Source organism: Rousettus aegyptiacus, unplaced genomic scaffold, assembly GCF_014176215.1.
Source record: "Rousettus aegyptiacus isolate mRouAeg1 unplaced genomic scaffold, mRouAeg1.p scaffold_m13_p_16, whole genome shotgun sequence".
NCBI lineage: Eukaryota > Metazoa > Chordata > Mammalia > Chiroptera > Pteropodidae > Rousettus > Rousettus aegyptiacus.
Genome location: NW_023416291.1, coordinates 41,585,901 through 41,612,139, shown reverse-complemented (window position 1 = coordinate 41,612,139; position 26,239 = coordinate 41,585,901). Strand labels below are relative to the sequence as shown.

At 54.0% G+C, this 26,239-nt stretch overlaps 1 protein-coding gene across 2 annotated transcripts; it reads left to right on the top strand.

Moving 5' to 3' along the window:
• The first annotated feature begins 918 nt into the window (after positions 1–918).
• PDE4C (phosphodiesterase 4C) lies at positions 919–24,755 on the top strand. Of its 2 annotated transcripts, XM_016166523.2 has the most exons (17): positions 919–966; positions 1,360–1,420; positions 5,569–5,762; positions 16,242–16,433; positions 17,001–17,037; positions 17,133–17,206; positions 17,386–17,438; positions 17,796–17,908; positions 17,988–18,081; positions 18,589–18,752; positions 18,952–19,050; positions 19,466–19,630; positions 19,710–19,809; positions 20,427–20,581; positions 21,900–22,022; positions 22,254–22,436; positions 22,701–24,755. In XM_016166523.2, the coding sequence occupies exons 2-17, from the start codon at positions 1,379–1,381 to the stop codon at positions 23,034–23,036; spliced, it is 2,124 nt and encodes a 707-aa protein (XP_016022009.2). In that variant the 5' UTR covers positions 919–966; positions 1,360–1,378; the 3' UTR covers positions 23,037–24,755. The 2 variants fall into 2 exon arrangements, with proteins under 2 accessions (XP_016022009.2, XP_036090262.1); XM_036234369.1 differs by lacking the exons at positions 919–966; positions 1,360–1,420; positions 5,569–5,762 and adding an exon at positions 13,087–13,261 and having other exon boundaries at positions 22,701–24,754.
• Positions 24,756–26,239: the final 1,484 nt, after the last annotated feature.

The window sequence follows — 26,239 nt, the reverse complement described above, 5'->3', positions numbered from 1 at the left end:
ACACGGAAGCTCTGTGCTCCTTGGCCATGACTCTGGAGCTGCCCCAAGACTAGACTTACCTTGCTGTGAAACTGATGGTCAGAGAGGCCAGGGTCAAGGTCACTCAGCACGCTGAGGTGAAGCCCGCTTAAGAGAAGGTCATGCTCTAATGATTCTTGGGGGCAGAGAGGATGGCAGGGCCTCTTGGGCAGGTAGCAATTCTGGTGAAACATTAACTCGTGGCTGCTCTGGAGGCAGCAGCACCACAGGAACCCTTTGCCTGTGGCTGCAGGGCCTCCCCATAGTTATCCCCGGGGGCGCGGGTTCCTGCTGCAGCTCCAGCCCTGGCTGTTTGTGGAGGGGTTATTGACCATAGGGTCATTGATATGCCTGAGGCAGCACAGGATGGTGGAGCCTCCAGGGACCCCCGAGGGCCACACCTCATGGGCTCTGCTGTGAAGCATGTGTCCCGGACCCCAAGCTGATAAAATTCTCCTATTTTTACATCAAAGCTGCACCTGTCTCTCTGTCTGTCTCTCTCTGTCTCTCTGTCTCTGTCTCTCTCTCTCTCTCTCTCCATTTCTCTTCTTTTGTTTCTCTCTCCTTTTTTCTCTCTTTGACTCTCTGTGTTTCCATCTCTCTCCCTCTCTCATAAGCAAACACAAGAACAATTAAACTTAACATCCATCTACCCTATCCCCACCTACACACTTGGTCACCCTCCTGTCCACTCTCTCTCTCACACTCGTCTTGGTGACACCCTCATGCCCTCCCAGTCACTCTGCCAGCCACTTCCTGGCTCAGTCTGAAGGGTGGTATGTGGGTGTGTCCAGTCTGGGCCTGGCATTCAGAGAGTTAAGGGGCTCTGCTGGGGGGGACCCTGGACTGCCCTCTTGGGCAGGTCCAGTCCTTCCCCCCTCCATTCCCTGGGCAGTCACAGGACTCAGCGGTGGCAGTGAGTGCCAGGCAGAGCTTCACAGACCTTGTGTGAGTCTGGGGGTTTCTCAGGTGGTTGGTGGGGATCCCCAAACCCTCCAGAGCTGAGCTGGGAGTTGAATGGCTCTCCTAGGGAACCTGGGGCCAGGGGACTTCTTCCTGAGGGTCCTAATATTCCTGGGCTGCTGACCCCAGCAGGGAATGGGGAGGGAGCTCAGGGAGTATGTGTAGGCATTAGGCCACTGCCCCTGGACAGAGAACCCCGGAAGAGATCCGGGTAGTGCCCCATTCTGGTGCCTGTGTTGTGACCCACGCTACCTCAATTGAGCATCTGTGGGCTCCAGAAAGGGGTGCAGGGTGCAGGAGTGAGTTCTCCATCTAGGGGGATCTCACACGGCATGGCTGGGATCCCAGGACCTGGAGGTCTCATACCCATATCTCCAGGTTCAGAGGCACCTGCAGCATGAAGCGCAGTGGAACCGCGCTCTCCTTCCTGCTAAGTGAGGTGAGCAGCGGGGGTTGCCTGGTACAGGCCATGGAGGAGGGGGTCCCAGCACCCCCCGCTCAGAAGTGCACAGAGCTGCCTGGAGACACTCTTACAGGTGGGAAAACCGAGGCCCAGAGAGGTCAGTACAAGTCTGGGAAGCAATCCAGGTGTCCAGCCTAAGGCTGCAGCCACCGCTTTTGGGGGCAAGGGACCAGAGGGGCAGCGGTAGCAGGGACCATTCAGGTCTGGATGGAGGGTTTTTGATTGCTCAAAGAGGCCACACCTTTGGGGCAGGGCCAATGGCCCCATTCTGGGAAACTGAGGCAGGATTAAAAGATGGTAGTAAACAGGATTCAGGTATTAAACTCATCCGGCAGGAGCTGGATTTGAATCCTAGGCTAGTCACTATGTCGCTGGTAACCTCTCTAGGACTTTTTTCTTGTGTAAAAAACTGGGTTAAAATTGTGTGGCTTGAGAGTGGTCAGGACAAACCGGTCTCTTACAGCAGGCAAGGTCCTGCACACATTAACGCATTTATCCATGCCCTAGTTCTCTGTGGGAGAAGGGGAAGGAGAAGGGCAGCCCCAGTTTACAGATGAGGAAACTGAGACTCAGAGGTTAGCCTGCTCTCAGGGCGAGTGGCTAAAGGAGGTTTGAATCTGGACCTTCTGGACTCTTGTCTGTGCTCTAAACCCCTGTGGCTGAGCTGAGCCTCCCAGTGCTGTGACTGCCCAGGACTTTCCCCGTTGTCCTCTTTAACATGGTGTGTAGAGAGGCCCTGGTCAGGCAGCTCCAGCAATCCAGGCAGCTGGCTTACTCTTTGAGCTGCATTTTCCTCCTCTGTAAATGAAGAGCTCCTGGTGCTCCCCAAACACTCAGTTTACAACATTAGATATTCTCATGGAGTGCCTGCTGTCTGCCTGGACCAATGCTGGGCATAGGAGACACAGAGGCTTAGAGGCTGGGGCTGGGGAGACAGATGTTAAACTAAGACGAAAGATAAAATGTGGGTGTTGGTGAATGTGAGTGACGCTGCCCAGGCTGGGCTGGAAGGGCTTATCTGAAGAGGTGATATCTGAGCTGAACCATAGATGAAAACAAGTAGCCAGCCATGGAGAGAGCTGGAGCGAGGGTATTCCCTACAGAAGGCACAGCTCCTGCAAAGGTCCTGAGGCAGGTTAGGGAGCAGTCACAATTAGAAAGTTGGTGGGGCTGGGGCAGGCTGAGTGAAGTGAGATGGAGGAATGTGAGAGGCAGCAGTGGGGTTGGCAGGGACCGTGTGAGGGGTGTGAATTTTGTTCTAGGGGTGCTGGGAGCCACTGGAGCAGGCAAGGGACAGATTTAGGTTTAGTTTTAAAGGCAGGACTTGGAATCACAGCCAAGGCCAGCAGATCTCAGGATCTCGGGGACCAATGAGATGGACAAATCAAAAGGCAGTTCTCAGCCTCCCTCCAAGCCTTCCTCCATCCAGCCCTCCTTCAGTCGCAAGTCCAGCCTCTCAACCAGGAAAGCAATCAGTCTGGAGTGGAAGGTTGATTAACGCTGCAGCTGAGAGGCCCAGAGGCCCCCTCTTCCCCCTACAGCTCTGAGAGCCTCCAATCCTCACCTCACCCCTGCTCTGGATGGGGACAGGCAACCTGGCTGGACCCTGGGAGCTGCTGAAGCACCCATTGCAGGTGCCGTTCACTGCTTCCTACAGGGCCTGTCTTATATGCTTTACTTTCCAAACCAGCTGAGCCGCACACAAGTCCAGACCCAAGCATCTTGCTATCTTTATCGGCTCCCCCTGGGAATCACACGACACTCAAACTGAACCTGAGTTGGCCCAGATCTTGGTGCTTTTCCCCAAATCCTGGCCCCCCCTTTGCATTCATGTAATGGTCGCCCCACCTACCCAGGTAATTGTGACTACTATTTAACTGTGAAATGACTAATCACCCATAATAACCACTAGTTAACCCTTGAATCTCCTTGAACACCCCACAGACATTGCCTGTCTCTTGGCCTCCAAAGCACATTCCAAATCTACTCATGGACCCTGCCCTGATCCATAGCCTACCAGATGCTGTCCAGCCTCTGCCCTGCCCCCCCCCCCAACAGTCTCTACTCCCCGATGCAGGCACAAGGGGCTTCTCACAATCATAAAGCAAGTCACGCCCCTTGAAAGCTCTCAATTCACTCCCAGAATCAACTCTCAACTCCTAAATCCTCATCCAACCCCCGAGGCCCTGTATCAACTCCCTGCTCCATTCCCACCTTCTGCTGTCCCTCAAACCACCAGCTTATTCCAACCTCAGGACCTTTGCACATGTTGTTTTTTATTGTCTGGCATGCTGTTTCCCGAGCTCTCTCCTGGCCAGCTTTTTCTCTTCTTTCAAGTCTCAGCTCAAAGTCACTTCCTCAGAAAGGCCCCTAACTATGCCTAAGTGACACTATTCACCGCCCCCATCACTCTCCAGGCTCTCACATGGTTTACTTTTCTTTCTAGCACTATGGGAACTATCTTTGCATATCTTTTGAATGAATAAATGAGTAGATATTAATGTGAGCGAGTAGTTTTCCCATCTAGAACTGAGTTTCCCTGAGCAGAAAATGGGCAGCTGACATCAGTGGGTCCTCTGTCCACACTCACCTCAGCTTCTCCTTTCCCTGAACACCTTCCCAGCTGCTGAGAATCCTCCTTTCTAGGGGAGGCTGAGCGTTGATTACTTAGATTTCTGCATCCAAATTCGGGTGCCAGTGGCGGGAGACAGATGGTCAGTTGTGCTCAAATGGGAAAGACAGTCACAAATCCTGGGTTCTAGAAGGATCAGATCTGTGCAAAGAGGTGGGCAGGGGAACTGAGAGGCCCCCAACTGTGTGACCCGCAGCAGGTCATTTCCCTCTGAGCATTGCGGGGAAGAGGAAATGAACTGTGCAGCGTGCCTGCACTAGTAGAGGACCCGATATGCACTCCTCTCTGGTTCTTCCCTGCCCCTCTCGCCCTGGCTCTGGCCCTGATCACCCTTGTGGTCTTGGACCTCAGTTTTTCCATGTGAATGTTTGGTCCGATGGTGGAGACAGTCTCAGTGGGGAGGCTCGGGGGCAGAGCAAGGGAAGGCTGGGCCGCCCTGTAAGTTCTACTTCTCCTGCATCTCCATTTACTTCTTTGACCCCTAGCACACACACCCTTGGCTGTGGGTTCCAGTCTGGGTGCCATGTCCTGGGGTCAGTACCGCGGACAGCTCCCGGCCTGTGGCTGGTGCGTGTGGCCCCCTGTCTTTTCTCACCAATGATGCTGAAGAATTAGTACTATTTTCATTCATTTCGTATATGGGGAAACTGAGACATGCTTGCCCTAGACCACATAGAATGGATTGAACCCAGCCCAGACATGTTGGGCTGGAGAGCTCACACTTCCAATTCTTCGAATCAACCTGATTCTGTTTGATTTTTTTAAAAGTCTGAAATGTTTACTCAGAGCATGCTTGGAAACAACACCTCATTTAATCTCTCCTATCCAGTCTTTCCTTCAAAAAATAAACTGGGGCTCATAATCTAGAATCCCATCTCCACCATTTATTTACCAACTGCAACCTTGAGCAATCACTAAACTTCTGAGCCTCGCTTTCCTTATTTGTAATAAGAAGGTAATGGTATAAAGTGGCCTCATTGTGCCCTTGTGAGCTTATCCACAAGGGATCCTTAGAATAGCACCTATGTGGAGTTAGTGTGCAAGAAAGGTTAGCTATTGGTACTGTCATTATTATTCACCTATTTACTTACTGCATGTTTTATTTTTATATTTTAATAAATAACATAATTTGATAAAATACCATTTGTTATAATAATATTATTATAACAAATAGCAATATATATTATATAACATTATAAATAATGAATATACTATGTATTCATTGATTAATGAATAAACATTTCTGTAATGCCTATGGTGGGCCAGGCGCTATTCACATCCTGCAAGGTTGAGTTCCACTTCCCCATTTCATAGGTGAGGAAACTGAGGCTCAGAGAACTAAATTCACTCAGGGGGAAAGCAGGGCTGAGATTCAACTCTCTGGGCCCGTCCAGGCATCTGGGTGAAGGCATCTCAGAGTCTCATGGTCCGCAGGGTCCCAGGGAGGTCGCAGGACTGGGAACTCACTGATGTCTTGCCACTGTTTCCCCAGCGGGTTCGAGAGTCTTCAGATTCTGGTTCAGCCCCTGTGAGTCCCCTTGGCAGTGGTGTCATCTGGAGATGCCTCTCAGGAACCCCGTTGCTACCACCACTGTCAAGCCGCCTCAGGCCCCCTGGAGAGACTGAGCCCAGTGCCTGTGTGGTGTTCACCATTGGGGCTCGAAGCCACAGCCCAGCTTCAGGCAGGTGAGGAGTCAGATGGGGATGCAGGGTGCTGGTCTCAAGACAGAAAAGCACCTTGTCTAGCTGGACCTTTCTGTAGCTTGTTCACAAAGCATTTATTAGCCACTTACGGTGTGCCAAACCTGTACTGGGAACACAACCATAGGCAAGCAGGTGCTCGCAGGCTCATGGTGGAGACAGATTCATACCAGCTGGAGAGATGAGGGTGTTGTTCAGTCCAAAGGTGGCTTCTGACCCAGCATTAGGGGCTAGGGCATGAGGAAGGACTGCCTGGAAGAGGTGGCATCTAAGCTTAGCCTGAAGTATGAAGAGAAGTCAACCAGGAAGAGCACAGGGAAGGGTATGCCAATTAAAAGGAACAGATTATGAAAAGCCTCAGACTCAAGATGATCAGGTGTGTGAGGAGCTGAATATAGATCAGCGTGGCTGGAGAGTGAGAGGGGAGCCTGGGGAGGTGGGCAGGAGTTGGACCACACCAGACCTCATGGGATGAAATGGGGAGAGCCATGGGTGGGTTTTCAAGAGAGCGAATTGATACAATTGGCATTTTAAAAAATTCCCTGTGGCTTCTGTGGAGAGAACTGTTAGAGGTAGAGGTGAAAGCAGCAGGAGCCCAGTGAGGAGGCCACTCTGGGTAGAAGATGGTAGTGCCTGGATCAAGGCAGGAGCCATGAACTGGAGAGAAGTAGGCAGATTCGGAAGTTATTTATGGAGTAGATACACAAGACATTGCTGGACACCGACAGAGGGTAAGAAAGAGGGGTACTGGTATGGACAGCTCCTGGCCTTTGACCCTTCACATGTGACATCCTTTTTCATCTTTGCAATGATCCCAAGACATGGGGACACCATCTTATGCCCACTTTCCAGGCTTGGGGAGGCTAAGTAACAGTTGGCCAGCAGCAGTCCATGTCACTCACCTCTGGACCAAGTCGTCCCTCACTATCAGTTTTGGAGGGCAGGGGATTGAGAGGGAGGGCAGGGAGTGAGCCATGAAAGTAAAGTACAGAGAGGAGTCACTTGTTTTGTATCACCAGCAAGATGTGGCAGTACTGGGGCTTGAGCTCAGTCCGTCTGACTCCCTGACCCAAACATTTTCCATTTCTTCAGCCTGGAGACATACTATGGTAGAGGGTAGTGTCTCCATAGGAAATATCCTTGAAATATCCTCCTGAACCCTTTGAATAGATCAGGGCTCTTCCTGCTTCTAAATTTGTTGCACCAAGTCACCCCAAATATCTCCGTACCCCAGTCCAGAGTCCATACTACCCAGCTCTGCTCTCGTTCACATCTACTTCTGTTAACCATGACAGAAAATGTTCTCACCCTCCCTTTGCCATTTTTCAGGAAATTACCACTGAGATTACAATGCCTGGTGGGAAGGGCTTGGAGTTTCTAGAATGGGGGGGGGGGAAGGGAGGGGCAGGCCTGTGAGGTGGGGCCTGGCACATCACAGGGCAAATGAGATCCTGCCATTTCCACTGAGGGTCTGAGCATTCGTGTGGCTATAAAAGGTGTCCCTCTTTACCCACCTCCACTGTTAGCAGCCCTGATGAGACGCAGCTTCTGTGCGCCCGCGTTAGACATTCAAGAGCACTGCCACAGCCTTCTCGATTTCTCTATCAATCCCAGATCCCTGCCGTGCATGGGTGGGGTTTTTTAGGACTCCAAAGAGACCCCATCTGGGGCTGAACTGCTAAGCCTACCTTCCTGAGCTTGATGGAGGAATGGCCATCTGTGGCTACCTTTGAAGACTAGAGCCCTCGACTCTGAGTCCAGACTACTTCTTGCTATAGTCACTAGGAAGGGTTGAGGACCCGCCGCTGTTCAGCTTTCAGCACCTTCAGGGCGGATGGCGCCGTGGTCGGAAGGTGCTCTGGAATTCCTGACTTCAGCACCGACACGTTGAGGACAGCTCCTCGCTGTCTCATCCACCCTGAGCCCCTGAATCTACTATCTTCTTCCCTTTCGACATCAAAAGGAAGAACGGCGCCTTAGCTTTGTGTGTGTGTGTGTGGGGGGGGGGTCTCCCAAGCCCCTGTCTCCCTGATCTTTATTTGGCAGCAACAGGGAGGACAACTTCTGTCTTCTCCACTCCAAGCCTATGTCTTGACTTTTTTTCCATTCTGCGATAGAGGAAACGGCTGACCAATCTCTGGGCTGGGGTTCTCTCTAGCTCTTGTCTCCAACTCCTACTCCCAAGTTCTTCTTCCTCTACTATCCTTCAGAACCACTGGGTATGGACAACTCCTCCGTGTCAGCACCACCTTGAGCCCCAGTTTCTACCTTCTCGCGCTCAGTACCGCCGGCACAGACAGCTGCTCGCTGTCTCCTCCACTCCCGGCCCTTGCCTGACCAGGGCGCAGACACTCCTCACTCCCCGGGACGGGTCTCATACCCTGCCCTCCCTGTTCCCCTCTTCTGGCGCATGGAGACCTCAGGGGTCCAAGAAAGGGCTGAGGCATCCACCGAGCTGAATCTTGCTCTCAGCCTCCAAGGCTTAGCCAGACCCCCGAAGCACCTGTGGCGGCAGCCGAGGTGCCCCATCTGCATCCAGCAGCGCTTCCACTCGGACCCGGACAAGTCTGCGGGCCACAGCGAGCAGTACTGGGGCCCGCAGCCCGGGCTCAAGAAGTCGCGGCGCTCCTGGCCTACCTCCTTCCACAGGCGGTAGGTAGGCGGAGGCAGGGCCCTCCAGGGGCGTGGGGGAGGGGCGCGCGGGGCCTGGTGGGAGTGAGGGAGGGTTCTTTCTTCTCCAGGGGGCGGGGGTCTCTGCGGCTTGGCTGAGGCTGGTGCTTTGCAGGATAAAAGCCGTTTTTACATGGGGCGGAGCTGGGGTGGTGGTGTCATGATTGCTGATGGGCGTGTGTGCCCAGGTGTGTCAGGTGCAGTCTCATTCGAGAGTGTGTGTGAGTCTGAGCAGTTGCCACTTCGTGTGTGCTCCAGCTTTCTGTGTGAGTGTCTACAGACAGCTGCATCTCTGTGGGTGGCCAGGTGTGCTTGTGTCTGGGTACACCAGTTGTGTATGTGCCTGTGTGTTTCCCCTTGTGGTGCCTGTGGGCATGTGGACCGGTGTGACAGTCCTTGCTCCAACCCAGTTGAGGTCCTCTAGCCCCTGGAGTGTCCTCAGGTATTTGTGGAGTTGTGGCCATGGCGGGCACCTGAGAGGGCCAGGGCAGGCTGTACATAGCCCTGGGGGGAGGAGCCTCCTCTGTGGCCTGTCCCGCCACCGCCCCCCCCACCCCCGCCGCCCCAGCCCCTGTCAGGTGAAAAAGGAGGGGAAGCCTCTTGGGGATCCTGATCACAGGGTGTTTCTTCCAAATAAGAAAGGATGGGTGGAGAAGGGGGAGCAGATGTGGGGGAGGGGCCGTTCCTCCTGTTTCATATAAAAGCGGTGTGGGGAGAATGAGAGACAGACACAAACAGCAGGTGAAACAGGGGCAGAGGCAGAAGTCTCCAGCTGCGAGGCCAGGGCTCGAGGGACAAGGAGCAGGGTCCAGGAGCCCCACGCCTCCTCGAGTGGGAGAGGGAGCCAGACAAGGCCAGATCTAGAGACCTGGGCTTGAGGCCAAGCTGGTGACCTCTGGTCAGTTGCTTTCTTCTCTAGATCTTTATTTTCTCCCACCTTGTCCATGGACCTCTCGGGGTTACTGGCTTCTTGATCAACAAGCCCAGCCTAACCACCACCCCCTCAGCCTGGCCTTCCAGCAGCCCTGGGAGGTGTCTGGAGCAGCTGGGCCCCATGGTCCAGAGGGGTTGGAGCTGTTCCCAGGTGACCCAGCAGGCTCCCTGCCCCCACCTCCCAGCTCCTCTTGCCCTCCCCCCCCCCCAGTGACTCATGATTTTCCATCTTCAAGAAAAAACAAACAGACTGGGTTTGGGCCCATCTGGGGGGAGAGCCCACGTGGATCTGGAAAGTTCTGGAAGGAGTGCATCCCTGCGAGTGGGTGAGTGCGTGCATCCTGGCCATGCATATGCATGCTGATGTTGGGGGGTGGGGTGGAGGTCAGCCCTCTGGAATGCTGGGTTTAAGGCCAACCTTCCGGGTGCTCCCCAGCAAGTGGAGGTGCTTCACTGAACCTCCAAGTGTCAGTAAGATGCAAACACACATCCGTACTTTCTGCATTTTGTTGAAAACGTTCTGTGCCAGAGCCTGGTTCTCTACTGTGGCTCTCCTCTCCACTGCTTCAAGTAGATCACCTGGATCTGGGAGGGTCCTAGCATCTTGTTCAGCAAGCATTTATTAGCCACCTACTGTGTACTTGGGATACAGCCATGGGCAAGCAGGTGCTCACAGGCTCATGGGAGAGACAGACTTATGCAAAATGGAGAGATCGGGGTGCTATGAAGCCCAGAGGCTTCTGATCCAGCACTGGTGAGCAGAGAGTGAGGGAGGATTGTTTGGAAGAGGTGGCTTATAAGCTTAAACCGAAGGATGAAGAGAAGTCAGCCAGAGGGATTGTAGGGGAAGAGCATGTCAATTAGAAGAAACAGAATGTACAAAGCCTCAGACTCAAGGGGATCAGGTGTGTGAGGAGCTGAATACAGATCAGTGGAGCTGGAGGGTGGGAGGGAGGTTCTCTATTCATTTCTCAAGCATTTATTGAGCACCTACTGAGTGCTGAGCCTTGAGGGCATAGCTGAGAGTAACGTGGATCTTGTCCTACCCTCAAAGGGCTAGTGCTTGAGACAGAAACAAATCAAATAATCATGACAGTAAATGTAAAATCGTAGCTGTGACTGGAGGGTGCTCTGATCAGGGAGGGCTTTCTGTAGGAGGTGATGCTCCAGCTGTGACCCAAAAGATGAAGAGTTAGCAGAGGAAGAGTGTTTGGGAAAGGGCATAGAATGAGAATGAGCCCGGCTGGTTCAAGAAACAGCAAGGATTGGGGATGAAGCTGGAGTACAGTGAGCCAAGAGGAAGCGGGCAGGGTGGCCAGCAGGGGTCAGACCTCACAGGGCTTCCTGGAGAGGTGTAGATTCAAATGAGAGGGGACCCATGGGAGGGTAGAGCAGAGGAGGATGAGGTTAACTCGTGTGAGCATCTACACATGTGGTTCAGTCCCCACTCTCCTCTCTCTGTCTAGACTTTCCACAGGAATTTGGACAAGTCATTTCTCCTCTCCAGACCTCAGTTTGTCTATAAAATGGTCATAACAGGACCCACCTCCTGTCTCTCTGGGGCTGCCTGGTGGCAGAGGAGAAAAGCATCTGCCCAAGGCAGGGATGCTCAAATGGGGTGAATGAGACAGTGATGTGCAAGGGAAACCAGAGACTGCTGGGCACCTCTTCAGGTCATGCAGCACTCAGGTCCACCCCTCCTTCAGCCTGTGCCCCTTCCCTGGCAGGGTTTGGAGCCTCCCAGGGTCAGGCAGACTAGATTTTTAATGGTGAGTCTCATCTCTGTGGCTCAGGTTCTCCATCCAAAAAGCTATTAATAACGTTAACTGTTAAAACTGTTAATAAAATATTTACAGTTGAATCTATTAATGAAACATTAATATGAAACTATTGATGAAACATTAATGTCAGAGGAGCCTCTGGGACTTCAGAGGGGATTGGGCCAGTTAAGCATTAAGTGGAAGAGGGCACCGCCTGGAGAGCCCACCAGCCCTATCACTCATGGCTATGTGACCTTGGGCCAATAAACATGCCTCTCTGTGCCTCAGTTTCCCCATTCCCCAAATGAGCATAATAGTCCCCACTTTTGAGACTTTCTCGGAAAATCAAGTTGACTTTTATATGCACAGCCCTTGGCTCAGAGCCAGGCAATAGGAAGTGCTGTATTGACATATTTAGTTTTAACTTTCTGTTTCCTGTCTATGATTTCAGGGGAGGAACAGAATCCCTGTGCCTCAGTTTCTCCTTGGGCACATGAGGCTATTATAAGCCTCTCCCACAGGGCTGAGGTGGTGTCAAGGCTCCTTGGACGAACCCTGGCCCCAGTGTCTCCACCAGGCCCATCCTGGCAGCCTCGATCCCCTGGAGACTGGCTATAATTAGGTGCAGCCACAGCAACTACAGATGGTATTTTTGTCTTGGGGACAGCAAGTCTGGTTCCCACCAGGTGTCTGGTTGCAGGCCCATGGGGGCTGGAGGGGGCTCCAGCCAGACCCCTGGGACTTTGTGTCTTCCTGGGCTCCAGTGTGACCCCTCTCTGAACCTCCCCTTTGTTATCTGTAGAACAGGGACAATAGTATGGGAGGTAGGTCGGGGTCTCCTCCCTGCGGTGCCTCAAGGTCCTCCACTGAAGCCCTGATCACCCCAAGCTGTACCTCATATTCCCCTAAGTGTGCCAGAAATGTGGGTGCCCCACAACTGGTACAATCCCCAGGGGCAAAGCCCAGGCAGTGGGGGAAGGGTGTCATCCCGCAGCAGGGGCACAATCGGGCTCAGAGCATCTGCGTGGTTTCAGCTGGGAGGCCTAGTTTCCCTGGGCCTTCGTGGCCTCTGCTTATGATGTGGGCATTCCAGGTCCTGCCTCCAAGTGTGACACCCTCAGACCTGATTTCCTTTCTTGCAGAATGGGGCAGGGCCACCCCGACCCTAGCATTCCAAAGGTAGAGCGCCTGGTATAGGCCCCTGAATTCCCCCCATCAGAGGTAAGGCCTCCCTTTCTTTCTAGGCCCTCCCTGGTTCCTTCCTGGGGCAGTGAGAGGCAGTTGATGCTTCACAGAACGGAACGTCTGGTGGGAACAGAGTGCGGATGTTTGTCCAGTGGAGACAGCAAGAGAGGGAAAATGATCCAGAGGCAGGGCCTGGGGAATGTCAGAACAGGCAGGGGTTATGTGGGGACTTGTGGAGGGGTACTGGGGGGGGGGAGCTGGTTTTCGAGTCCTACTGCCCTAGCATGAGTGTCCGTTACCACCTCTCATTTTCCCCACCTAGCAAAAGAGTAAGAGTTTGTGGTTTCCGGGGCGCTCCTTGGTGGCTCTGGGCCTCAGTTTCTCCATCTGGAAAACAGACAGAGTGGGACCGGAAACACTGGCTGGGCAGCCTCTTGGCAGACCCTCAATGGAGAGCACGACTCTTTCTGACTTCTGCATCTCACTCTTTTCAGCCGAGTTAGTCCAGCAAGCTGCACCATCGTAGGACATGTTGGCAGAGGAAAGTGGCTGGCTGTCAGGTCAGGATTCTAGACCCCTTGAGACCTCCTCCAAAGAGAGAGAGCAGAGTGGAGCCCAGCTCCATGCCTCAGTTTCCCCATCCGTCCTGGTGGGGACCTCCCAGAGCGGTCCAGCAGTGAGGCGGAGCGAGTGCGTCCTCTGCCCCCTCCCCACCGGCCCCGCCCCCGAGGCTGTCCAGAAAAGTTCCCGCGCCGCCGGCGCTGTCTCCAGCCTCCAAGCTGTCCTGGCGATGCAGGGCCCACCTGCGCCCGCCCCGGCCCCTGCGCCTGGATCCCCCCGGGACTCCCCGCGTGGCTCCCCGGGGCTGTTTAGGAAGCTCCTGGTGAACCAGAGCATCCGCCTGCAGCGACGCTTCACCGTGGCCCATCCGCTGTGGTGAGGCAAGAGGAGGGCTGGAAGAGTCACAGTCAGGGACAGCTGGGGCGGGGGCGGTGGCCGGGGCATGGACGCTCTGCCTCTCTTACTCTTTCTCCTCCGTCCTATCTCTGTCTCTCGCAGTTGGTGACTCTCTTTCCATCTCTGTCTCCCCACACACTATCTGGACGCATGCCTGGGGGACCAGCCGGCTGTCCCTTTCCAGCTGTGAGGCCCAGAGCAGGATAGGCTGAGTCTAGCCTCTCCTCCTGACCCTCAGGCCAGGGACTGGTGGCCTGAGCGTCCTGGTGGCGAGGAGGAGGAGCGAGGGTCACTTCTCCCCCTGATCTACTCCCCTCCATCCATCCAGTGCTGGCAACGAGATCGCCTAGGACGGTTGTCACCAACTTTTTTGGCATCAGGGACTGGTGCTCCTATGAGAATCTAATGCCTGATAATCTGAGGTGGAGCTGAGGCGGTCATGCTAGCGCTGGGAGTGTCTACGATACAGATGGAGCTTCGATACAGATGGAGCTTCGTCTGTTCCCCCGACCACTTACCTCCTGCCAGTTCCTTACAGGACGCAGTGGGATGGGGGCGTGGGGATTTGGGGACGCCTTGTCTAGGGGCTTTACATGAAACCCTCGGTGTCACAAGAGGAAGACCCGATTTGATGGGGGCCTTCGAGGCAGGGCGTAGGTAGTGTAAGAGAGGAGCTGCGTGTCTTAGGCTGAGTGGACCAACGCTGTCCCCCTTGGTGGCATCCTCCAAGGACTTGTGAGCGCTCTGGGTTAGAATCCCAGACATTCAGGAAGCGATCGTGACTTCGTGGGGCATGCGGCAAGGCTGGGGTCTGATGTGGGTCTGTGGGCACCGAGTGTGTGTGGCACCTTGCACCAAGTTCTTGCTACATTCGCACCCCCTTAATAACTTGGGACCTGGTGGCTGAGCCTGCAGGTCCCTTCTCTAAAGTCACCTGGCATAGGTGGGTGCAATCGTGAGTGTGATGGCGCCATTGCAGGCCGGAAGGGGGGCCCAGGTCTGGGAAAACACCTCTATGGCACCAGACACCTGCGAAGGGTAGTCCCTGCCCAGGGCTAGGGAGAGAGCTCAAAGGCGTCGAGGGAGGGCTTACCGGGCTCAGAAGGTGAGGCTGAAGGATAGTAGATACCTCAGAGTGCCCTTTGCCTCAGTTTACCTATCTAACCGATGGGCAGATACGTGGTTCCCACAGTCAGGGCGACCTCGAACCACCACCAGCGTCATGGAACCACGGCCTGACCTCCGCGCTCCCAGCTAAGTTTAGCGTAGAAAGAAAAACAGCTGCCGCAACCAGAACTTAACCCTCCGCGCCCGCTCCTTGGATTCGAACCCAGTACCCTGTGGCTTCTCCCGGCCTCAGTTTCCCTAGCTATCCAATAGGTGCGCTTTCCTAGAACCTTTGGGAGGAGGCGAGGAGGGTGAGGGTCGCCACCCCAGGCCTCCTCAGAAGGCTTGTTAGGGTATCCATGGCTAGTCTGCCTCTAAGAGCATCCTTCTGCCCGCCCCTGCGCAAGGCAGGGAAGGGTTAAGAACCCTCGCGCTCCCAGCGACGTCACAAAGCGGGAACTTGCAAGCGCTGGGCGGTAGGGGCTTCTTTTGCAGCAGCTGAAGCCTCCGAACAGGCCCAGGCCGCTGGCCGGACAAAGCCGAGCGCTCCCGAACTTACCCGAGTGAGGCCGGACATAGCCGAATGTTCCCTAGCACGTTCGAACCTGCTCGAGAGCAGTCGGACGTAGCCAAATTCTACCGAACTCACCCAACCAAACTCGGCGGGACCAGGTCCAATCCTGTGTGATCAGATAGAGCTTAGTCAAACCCGGCCCTGCTTAACGGAGCAGGCCCTAATCCAGCCGAACTGGAGAGAATCCCACTGAATCCCGGATGGGGTGACCTGGCAGGAGACAGAGTTGACACTGGCCCTTGGCTGGAAGCCCCATGTTGTGTGTGGTCCCCGGTATCTCCCTGTTTCCTTCTTGCCCCACTTCCACCCCCCAAAGCCCGTGACCCATAGGCAGACCCCTCTGCCCTACTGCTAACTCCCCCTCCCGCGCCCCGGTTCTCGCCCCGCATTCCCTCCCACTCACTGACCTCTGACCCACAGGAGGATAAGCATAGATCTCCCTTACCCGGTCAAGGTGTGGTAGGTGGGAGGGACTTGGTTGAAAGAGCTGAGAGTGGGGGATTGGAGATTGCCCCAGAGCAGGGGGCGTTGTGGGGAGGGTGATGCTCCGGGAAGAGGGCGCAGTCCCGGCTAAGGCCAGGAGGGGTAGGAGAACAGGCAGAGCATTTGGTCCAAAATGAAGCAGGGAGTGGGGGATCTGGGGTCATGACTGGAGCAGGGTCTTGTGCGCTGAGGGTGGGGCCCCGGGCTGTGGAATGGGGAAGGCGATCCAGGGCATGGCCAAAGCTAGCTGGGGCCAGTGCTTCTCCTGGAAACTGGCGCCTGGAAACTGGCCGAATCTAAGCAGGACGCAGGCCCCTCTGGAGAGAGGAGTTCAGAAAGTTGTTTCCAGTCCCTGTGAACTCACCATGTGACCTGGACCTCTGTTTCTTCCTTAGTAATATGGGCACCTAGTTGTCATGCTCAGGTGCTTGGTTGCAACTCACTAAAAGCTCCCTGGGAGAAGTCTACCATGCCCATGTTAGAGATGGGGTGGTTGATGTCCAGAGGAAGGCTGAGACCTACCCATGGTCACACACACAGCCACTTGGGGAGAGATCTGAAACTCACGTCCTGGAGTCCAGTTTTGTCCCAGTGGGAAGACTCTGGGTACAGATGTGACAACTAAGGAGTGAGGATGCGGGGACCTCGATTACAGGTGTGACTGTGGGGCGGGTGGGCAAACCATAGGCTACTGCACGACCCACCATGTGGACCAAAGGAGACAATAGATGCAGGCCACCACCAGCCATCTGCTTGCCAGGACCCTCACTCTGACCGTACCTCTTCTACTTCTAGCTTTGACTTAGAAAATGGGCTATCCTGTGGGAGAAGTGCCCTGGACCCTCAGGCTGGGCCTGGCCTTGGCCGGGTCGTCCAGACCTCTGCCCAGTACAGCCAACGGCGGGAGTCCTTCCTGTACCGGTCAGACAGCGACTATGAACTCTCACCTAAGGCCATGTCCCGGAACTCCTCTGTGGCCAGCGACCTGTGAGTCTGAGGCTGGTGGGATGACCTCCTTGTCTCTTCCTCCTTCCTTTATTTCTCCATTCAGCACACCTCCTTCGAGTGGCCATTTGAGCTAGACTTTGAAGTTTAAATAGGAGTTTGCCAGGCAGCTCACTTATTCAGTCAAGTATACCTAGAATGATATCTGGTGATCTTCTGTGCTTGACTTTAGGCTAGGGTTGGGTGGCAATCCAAAAGCATTAAGGACAACCAGTAGCCATTGAACAAATACCTTGATTTGAGCTTCCTGGTAGCCATAATGAAAAGGGAAATATAATAATATCTGTCTTGCTTCTAAGACCCCTGCTGCTCCTGGGACACGGTTTCCTCATTTGAGAGATAGGGATAAAGTGAGTGATTGGTCAGAGGGACTGTGGTGTGTTCCAGGGAAGAGTTGAGTGAGGGGAGCCCAGGGACCAGTAGGGCACCTGAAGGAGCCGTGAAAGCCAGACGTGCTCCTCTGAGGGCATAGTCTGGGCAAAAGCTGAAAGCTGAGAATGCGCGGGACGTTTCCTTGGCCTCCCTTCCTGATGTCCCGTCTCCCCACAGACATGGAGAAGACATGATTGTGACACCTTTTGCCCAGGTGGGTGTCCACCCCTCCCCGCTTCTCATGTGAGTCGAGTAGACAGAGGGGTCGACCCCTCCCCTTTCCAGTACTGATCACCCCCTTCCCGGCAGGTCCTGGCCAGTCTGCGGACGGTTCGGAGCAACGTTGCAGTGCTAGCCCACCTGCAAAGCGGCAAGGCATCCAAGTATGCGGAGAGTGGGCGGGGTCGGGCCTGGGAAAGAGAGGCAGGGCCAACAACTGCAGCACTGGGGCGGGGCCTGTGGGAGAGAGAGCAGGGCGGAGGGGGCGGGGCCGAGGCCGACAGGTGAGCTGGGTGGGGGCGCAGCCATATGGCGGGCCACCCCTGAACCGGCTGTACTGCAGGAAGACAGTCGTCGGGAACTCCCCATCTGGCAGTCAGCCCCCTCCATCCACAGGTAATGTGCTTGCTCCTACCCTCTCCTCCCACTTCGGGACAGCTGTGAAGTTCCTTTCCATGGTGACCTCCGGAGCCAATAAGTTCTTAAGCTGTGCTCATTGTAACCCCCCAAAGCACCCTCAGGGATGGAGTCTACCACGCCCACAGTACAGATGGGGTGGCTAAGGCCCAGAGAAGGGTAGAGACCTGCCTATGGTCACACAGCCACTTGGGGACAGATCTGCAACTCAAATCCTGGGTTCCTGAGTGGCCCCACTGGGAAAGGCTCCAGGGTATAGATGTAGAGATGGAGGCATGAGGGCTTCAGGGTCCCAGAGTGGGTGCAGGGCAGGCCCCTGACTGGCTCAGCCCCCAGAGGACACTGGGCAGAAGCTGGCTTTGGAGACACTGGATGAGCTGGACTGGTGTCTGGATCAGCTGGAGACCCTGCAGACGCGGCGCTCGGTGGGGGAGATGGCCTCCAACAAGGTGAGGAGGGCCAGAGAGCCATGATCTCTCGCCTCTGCCCACAGTGCCCCCTCATCACTGTCCTCACCCTCCCTTGCAGTTCAAGCGGATGCTGAACCGGGAATTGACTCACCTATCTGAAACCAGCCGCTCCGGGAACCAAGTCTCCGAGTACATCTCCCGAACCTTCTTGGGTGAGCTGTGGTGGGTCACTGCCTGGGCAACATTACAGTGGTAGGAAGAAAGGAGAAAAGAAAGACTTCTATTACAGACATCAATCTGGGGAAGACAGAGCCAGATATGGACACCCCCAGCTACATAGGTGAAGGGTGGACCAGAGAAAGGAACAGGAGGAACTTCTAGGAGGAGGGGAACATTAAAGTTAGGGTTTTGAAGCATGAGTAGTTTTCCAGGGGGGAGATGGAGGAAACCAGACAGCTGGGTCTCCAGCTTGGGAGATGGAAAGGACATTGGCTGTTTGGAGAAAAATACTGAGCCCTAAGGGCCACGTCCAGCAGAAAGGCTCATGGAGGTCAAGGGGCTACAGCCCAGACAAAGACATTACTCCGAGCTCACTTTGATCTGGGCGAAAAGGAGAGAGGTTGATCTGGAGGCTTAGCAAAGTCTGGGACCCGAGGCTAGGCAGGACAACTCTAGCAGGTGAATCAGCTTCTCTGAGCCCCACCCCATCCTCCCTACAGACCAGCAGACTGAGGTAGAGTTGCCCAGGAAGACCCCCGCAGAGCTCCCGAGGCCCATGTCCCAAATCAGTGGCCTGCGTGGGCTCCCCCACAGTGCCAGCCTCTCCACAGCTGCTGTTCCACGCTTTGGAGTCCAGACTGACCAAGAGGGGCAACTGGCCAAGGTGGGTTCCCAACTGGAATGCCGAGGCCCAGGTTTGAACCCTGGATCTGTTTGGATGTCCTATCTGGGGCCTCAGTTTGCCCACCTGTATACTGGGCAAGTGGAGCGAAATATAAAGCCTGGGGCCTGGGAGAGGGGGTCGTCAGTCCAGAATCTGGGGAAGTTGGGCTGGGGTCAAGCTCCTGTTCTTCAAATTTTAGGAACTGGAAGACACCAATAAGTGGGGGCTTGACGTGTTCAAGGTGGCGGAGCTAAGTGGGAACCAGCCCCTCACAGCCATCATATTCAGCATCTTTCAGGTAATTCCTGTGCCCTTGGCTTCCAATACTCTTGAGTTTCCTTCACCCCTTCCTACCTCAAGACCTCAAGGGACACATATACTTCAATTCCTCCCTAATACTCCTGAATGGGATCATTTGATCAGGCATTGAAGGATGAAAAGGAGTTCACTAGGCTGAACACTTCATTGATGATTGTCAGTAAGCCTCGGCCCTGGGCCCAGGCCCAAAGAGACCCACTTTAGAGTGAATAGCTGTGGGGGTCAGGGATGGACCAGAGGGGAAGGACAGAGAACAGGTGAGTTCAGAATTGAGGGCATCCTGAAAGGGGGCGGAATTGGTGAGATGGATGAGTTCAGAAGGAGACAAGGCATAGGAACAGTGTATGCGGCTACCCAAAGGCTGAGGTCCTGACTGGGGGCCTGTCATGGACCAGGAACGGGACCTGCTCAAGACATTTCAGATCCCAGCAGATACACTTGTCACCTACCTGCTGACCCTGGAGGGTCACTACCATGCCGATGTGGCCTACCACAACAGCCTGCATGCTGCCGATGTGGCCCAATCCACGCATGTGCTGCTGGCCACACCTGCGCTCGAGGTATGGCCCTATGGGCAGCCCAGGCAGGTACAGGGTGCAGAGAAGCCGCCCCTCACCTTTTATTCCCATGCCTGCTCAGGCCGTGTTCACAGACCTAGAAATTCTTGCTGCCATCTTTGCAAGCGCCATCCATGATGTGGACCATCCTGGGGTCTCCAACCAGTTTCTCATTAACACCAGTGAGTCAGGGGCCCTGCCTCCACCTGTCAGTTATGTGATCATCTGCAGTCCCATCCCTGCTTTGAGCCTAGTCTCCCTGTTCATGAAATGGCTGTGACAAGCTTCCCTCCCTTGGGTGCTTGGAGCTGGTCCAGGTACATTGTAGACATTCAATAAATGAGAGGATAACAAATGTGGCAGAGCCGATCTCGGCCCACTGAGATTTTAAAGTTTAGGGTCCTCTTAGGTGTCTGAAAAACTCAGTCGATAACCAATTATTGGGCATCTCTTATATATATCCCAAGAAAGCTGGAGTTGAGAGTAGAGCCCTCTCACTTGAGGATCCCAGAGTCTAATTAGATGAAGAGTCAGTTGTCCATTCAACCAGTACACACTGACTCCTGCCATGCCAAGTCCCTAAGTATCCCTCAGTCTCGAGGCACAGATACCCCCAGTCCTATGGAGTCAGGGCATGTCCAGAGGGAGAGACAGGGTCCTAGAAGGCTTCCTGGAGGAGGGAGCATTAGAGTTGGGGCTTCAATGCATGAGTAGGAGTTTGCCAAGGATTTGCCAAACCTGCCTTTTTTGTGGAGTGAGTTAAGTGGCCAGATCTTTAGGCTTTCCACCTACCCACCAGACTCGGAGCTTGCACTTATGTACAATGATACCTCTGTACTGGAGAACCACCACCTGGCTGTGGGATTCAAGCTGCTGCAGGCTGAGAACTGTGACATCTTCCAGAACCTCAGCACCAAGCAGCGGCTGAGTCTGCGCAGGATGGTCATTGACATGGTGAGGCCACAACGATGGTCAGGGTGGGGCGATCTTGACCTGGCTGGGGGTTAGTCAAACCCAAGCATATCCCAACTCTGAGCCTGAGCTTCCTGGCCTGTGAAATGGGGCAATGACCCTCCGAGCCTTGGGTGGGACGACCAGGCCCTTGGTCTTAGCTGTGGTTCACACACAAGCGATAGGGGAACTGAGCTTCTGAGGTTTCAGGTGCAACTCCTTCTGAGCCTTTAGTCTGTCTATTTGATATTTTTCAGGTCGGGAGACACCAGTAAGTTTTGAGGTCTTGTGTCTCATTTATTCATTTTACAAGCATTCATTGAGGACCTATTGTGTGTTTGCCCTATGCAATAACCAAGATAGTTCTGGCCTTTCTGAGACTCCGGTTGTGGGGGAGATGGACACTTTGGTGGGAACCATGATAGCAACCCAGAGGCAGAACTGTGGTAGAGGACCTGTAGACAGAGCTGTGATGGGGGGATGTTCAAGGTCAGGTAGGGCTTCCCCAGGAAGGAACACTGAAGCTGGGACCTGCAGGATGGGGAGGGCCATGGGGTGGTGAGGAGTGTTCCTTGCAGAGGGAACAGCACGTAGGGAGAGCTCAGAGGGAACCAAGGATCCAAGTAGAGAGGAACCAAAAGTTTAGTGAGACAGAGTAGAAGCCTTGGGTGGTGGGCTCCGCTAGTGGGAGCATCATTTGTGGCAGACAGGAGGTTTGGGAAGAAATTTTGAGACTTTTTTTCTGACTCTCAGGGAAGCCCATGGGCCATGTGTGGGTCACTCCTGGGCTGGTCTACATGGGACTAGCGAAGGTGATTTTTAAGCAGCTTCGTTCAGGGCTTACCTTCCCTACAAATGGCTGAAAACAGCCCTACTAGACTCATTGGCCACAGGGCGGTTTGGGGAGCACCAAGTCAGGTCCCCACTCCCAGGTTTAAGTCCACCTGTGGCTCCCACTCCTCCCTAAGGTTCTCCCCACTCCCACCATCCTCCAGGGCTCCTGTGTTCATTTACTCCAGCCATAACTGCCTCCTCTTTGCATAGGCCTTGTCCTAGGCTGGGCCTCACCGCTACCCTCAGGCACATCTTACCTCAGCCTCCAGATTTAATCTTTAACATGTGGGATGCACCCCTTGAGCTCCACAACCTCAGAGATGAGACCATTGACTCAGCCCCTCTTGTGAGCTGGGTTTGCAGCCAATTTTGTTACATTCTCCCATTTCACAGATGAAGACACTCAGGGTCTGAGTGGGTATGACGTCTGGGAGTGAGGGACAGGAGCAGTGCTCAGAGCTGTTATCTCCCCTTCACTTGCTCCTAGGTGCTGGCCACCGACATGTCCAAACATATGAACCTCCTGGCTGACCTCAAGACCATGGTGGAGACCAAAAAAGTGACGAGCCTGGGAGTCCTGCTGCTGGACAACTACTCTGACCGCATCCAGGTGTGTAGCCGGGAGGACTCCAGGGCCATGGCTTCCACCCTTTCATTTAGCTGCATTTATGAACACTGACTGTGCTAAACTTGTAGAAATGGAGGTACTGAGGCTCTTTTCCCTCCTGGGCCTCAGTTTTTCACATGTAAGAGGGGTGTGGCTATGGTGCCAGCCTGTTGGGGGGTTAACTGAGCCTGAGGGTGGCCTGGCCCAAGCCCTCCTAAGCATCTGTTTCCCCAGGTGTTACAGAACCTGGTGCACTGCGCCGACCTCAGCAACCCCACCAAGCCGCTGCCCCTGTACCGCCAGTGGACGGACCGCATCATGGCTGAGTTCTTCCAGCAGGGTGACCGTGAGCGCGAGTCAGGCCTGGACATCAGCCCCATGTGCGACAAGCACACAGCCTCAGTGGAGAAGTCCCAGGTTGGAGGTCGATGGGGCACGGGGGAGGGAAGTGGCCGAGCCAACCCCATATATTCTGGCTTGGCTGCTGGCTGGCCAGTGAGGGAGTGTGGCTTAAGGGTGCAGTGTGCCCTGGACTGTGCAGAGTCCTGGGATGCATTCTCTCTGGGCTGCAGGGAGAGGGATCTGCATTCATGGGGTTGAAAATATCAGTTCTGAGTGGGAGACCATGAAGGGGTTCTCAGTCTGGAGGATACATACATTCAGCCCTGTACTACCCCATAGGTGGGTTTCATTGACTACATCGCACACCCACTGTGGGAAACCTGGGCTGACCTGGTACACCCAGATGCACAGGACCTTCTGGACACACTGGAGGACAACCGCGAGTGGTACCAGAGCAAGATCCCCCGCAGTCCTGTGGACGCCACCAACCCTGTGCAGGGCAGCCCTGACAGATTCCAGTTTGAGCTGACTCTGGAGGAGGCAGAAGAGGAGGAGGAGGAGGAGGAGGAGGAGGAGGAGGAGGAGGAGGAGAGAATAGTGGACCAGGGGACCTTGGAGTCACCTGACACTGAGCTCCTGTCCCCTGAGGCCAGTCCAGACCCTGGACAACCATAGGACCATGGGCAAGCCCTGTGTGGACCATGAGGAGAATGTGATGACTGAGCCCTTTAGTACATAATGACCACTGGTGGGGAGGTAAACTTCCAGGAAGAGGCCCCAGGTGACCCATGCCTTGCCTTCATCACACACTGAAGGAGACAACTAAGCTTCTAGTAATAGGCAAGTCTCTAAGTTGAATTAGAGGCACTTTGCTGGGGTCTTCTTTGACCCCATGCTCTGCTGAGAGAGCTCTCCTCCTCCAGAGTCAGCTCTGAAGTTGAGGCTGGGTCAGGTTCAACTTCTCCAGTGGTTGCTTTTGAGCCACATCCATCACTTTCGTCAGTCATTCTTTATCAGATATTTATTGGGCATCTACTGTGTGCCAGGCCTGTGCCTGCTATATATGCCTCTGGGGTAGCCCTGCACAAGCTGGTGGGGAGTCAGTCCCAGGAGATGCCCCTCCCGTAAAGGTGCCTCCCTTTCATGTGCTGGGCAGCTCTCTGAAGAGAATGGGACCTTGAATGGGGGGATTTGGCACCAAAGCTTTGTCTAGTCTCAGCTGCAGCTCTGGAGCTTTGGAGGGGGATGGCAAAGAGGTATCAAAGATAGGGCTCTGTGTGGGGACATCTCTGAAGACCGATGCCTATCACTGCTTGTGCATCCGTTATTGCTTTAAGTTGCTATAACTTCTGTCCTCAGGGTGCATCTGCTCCCTGTTCTCTCTGACCCCGGGACCCCCGATTGGTCCCCCTCCCACATTATCCTTCTTATAGAACAGTAACAAAGGCACATAGTTCCCTACAAGTTGGGTCTCTGCATCGCTTGATTCTGAAGGTGCCACAGACTGCCCCTAGGGAAGCCCTCCGGGCCTCAGTTTCCTAGTACTTGGGTAAACTTTGAGAGGTGGTGTCTGTGACCTCCCTGAAACATATTAGAAGTCTGAGGAATTAGGCTTTCTCTGGGGTTAAATAAACCCTATTATCCTAAGCTAGTATCACAGCCATTTCATGGATGGGGTAACCGAGGCACAGAGCAGTCCTGTTACTTGCTCAAGACAACGCAGCTGGGCGCTGGTCAGTAGCCAGCGGCGCCCCCTGGCGGCGAGAGGCGCGGCGAATTCAGCGGTCCTCCTCTCCTGGCCGGCCACCCCTCCCACACTTTGCTCGTTGGAGCCTGGGGCAGGGGCGGCCGTGCCTGAAGCGGCTGAGGCGGCTCTGCCTTTGTCTCAGGTCTGATTCCCATCCCTGGAAGGCTCAGTGTTCCCCCTCTACCTTTACCTCCCTCCCAGAGTGCTTGAAAATTTACATGTTACACAGGTCCTCGCAGCAACCTCTGGCTTGGAGAACAGCTGGTTTCATTCCTAAATGATTCCACTGATAATTCATCATCATCACAATTAATGATCATATTCCACAGAGAGAGAATTAAACACCATCTGGGTCATGAACTTGGTCTATTTCCTTCCAGATCTTTAAAAGGCAGAGATTTAGGGGATGATTATAATTCTTTCTCCCCACCCCCCCTTTACAAGTAATATGTTTTCACTGTAGAGAATTTTGAAATGATGGAAACATATAAGAAGAAAATAAAATTCTGTTATAACCTCACCTGTAGACTATCTGCCTTCAGCATTTCACCTTATTTCCTTCCGGATTTTTCTCTACCCACTATAAGAACAATCATATATTCCACTTCGGTTTGGGCCACAGCATCTCTCCCACTCGGTCTCACTGTTTGCATTCTACCCACACTGACTTTCCACGTCCCAAGCATGGTTTTTGCACATGCTGTGCCCACCATCTGTAACGCTTCTCCTCCTCATCCTCACCCTTTGGGTCTCAGCTCAGTGACCCCTCCTCTGGGAAGTCCTCCCTGACACCACACTCCAGGCTGGCACTGGTGGAAGCTTTGGGGGATTGTTTGATTCATGTCTGCCATGCTCTCCAGACCATAATCCCAGGAGATCTGGACTGGGTGCACTGTGTCATCCTTAGTGTCCCCAAAGATGGTCTTTGACAACTTCAGCGAGTCTCTTAAACCTTACAAAGTCTTTATCTTTTCACTGGTAAAATGAGTTCTTTGTGAGGGTCACATAATTGCAACAACAGGTAAGGTTGGAGGAAAGTGTGGCCTGAGTCAGACAGAGATACCTGTTCAAACTGAAAATTAACCCTGCCTCTTCTCCCGAAGTCCACAATGGGGGTGACTGAAGTCACATGCTCTAGGTCCCCCATTTTATTCTATTTGGGGTCCTTGGCTTTGTGGCCCAAAGAGGAAGGTGAGAGAAGGTCTTCAGGGCTCCTCAGGACTTTCAGCCCTTGTGAAACTCTAGGGTGACTCTCATGGCCTTAGTTTGCCCTCCATTAAGGGAGAAAAGGTTGCCTGCTCCATCTTCCTCACAGAACTGGAGAGAGGCTGTCCCTCGAGCTTGTTTAGTGAGTTCCAGCCTCAGGACCTTTGCACTTCCTGTTCCTTGTTCCACGCCCCCATTCTCCCCGTGGCTAGCTCCTTCTCCTACAGGTTCCTGCTGAAATGTCACTTCTTCAGAGAGGTCCGCCCTAAATGCCCTGGTCAAAGTCACCCTCCCTACATTTATTCATCCATTCTTTCCTTCATTTGTGTCATACCATCACTGATACTTACTGTGTCACAGGTCTAGGTGCTCTCGGGGCTCACAGATGGCTAATGGATAAACAAGTTAACATAATCATTTCTGATATGTCAAGAAGGATAAATATGGTGATGTGATAGGAAGTGACAGGGCGAAATTGGAACCTCTGGAAGGAGGTGGGTGTTGATCAGAGATCTGAAGGGGATGAGAGAACAAGGCCTGAGGAGGGCTGGGTAAACAGTGCTCCAGGCAGAGGGAACAGCAGGTGCAAAAGCCCTGAGGCAGGTCGTACCTGGAACCAGAGGAGGGAGTATCTGGAGAAAAATGAGATGGGGCATAGCTGGTGGGGACATTGTGGGACCTGGGCTGCCGGAAGTAGTCTGGACTTTAGTCTTAGTGGGGCAGGACCTGGGAGGGTTTGGGGCCTTTCTACCACCCAGCTCTACCTCCCCTGCCATTCAGAAGACGCCCAAAGCACCCAGCCTGCCATTCAACCATCCCTAATTCCAGCGCCAAATGCTGATTCTTAGCAATAAAGGCTTTGTATTCTTTTTATGTTAAAACACAAATTCCTCTGGGGAGAAGCTGGGGAACATTGTTGTGGGTT

Bases quoted from the DNA above. Each gene is read 5' to 3' on its own strand.
- PDE4C (XM_016166523.2), top strand. From the start codon at position 1,379: ATGAAGCGCAGTGGAACCGCGCTCTCCTTCCTGCTAAGTGAG. The intron at 19,631-19,709 runs GTATGGCCCTAT...ATGCCTGCTCAG, and splicing joins TGGCCACACCTGCGCTCGAG to GCCGTGTTCACAGACCTAGA. The intron at 19,810-20,426 runs GTGAGTCAGGGG...CCTACCCACCAG, and splicing joins CCAGTTTCTCATTAACACCA to ACTCGGAGCTTGCACTTATG.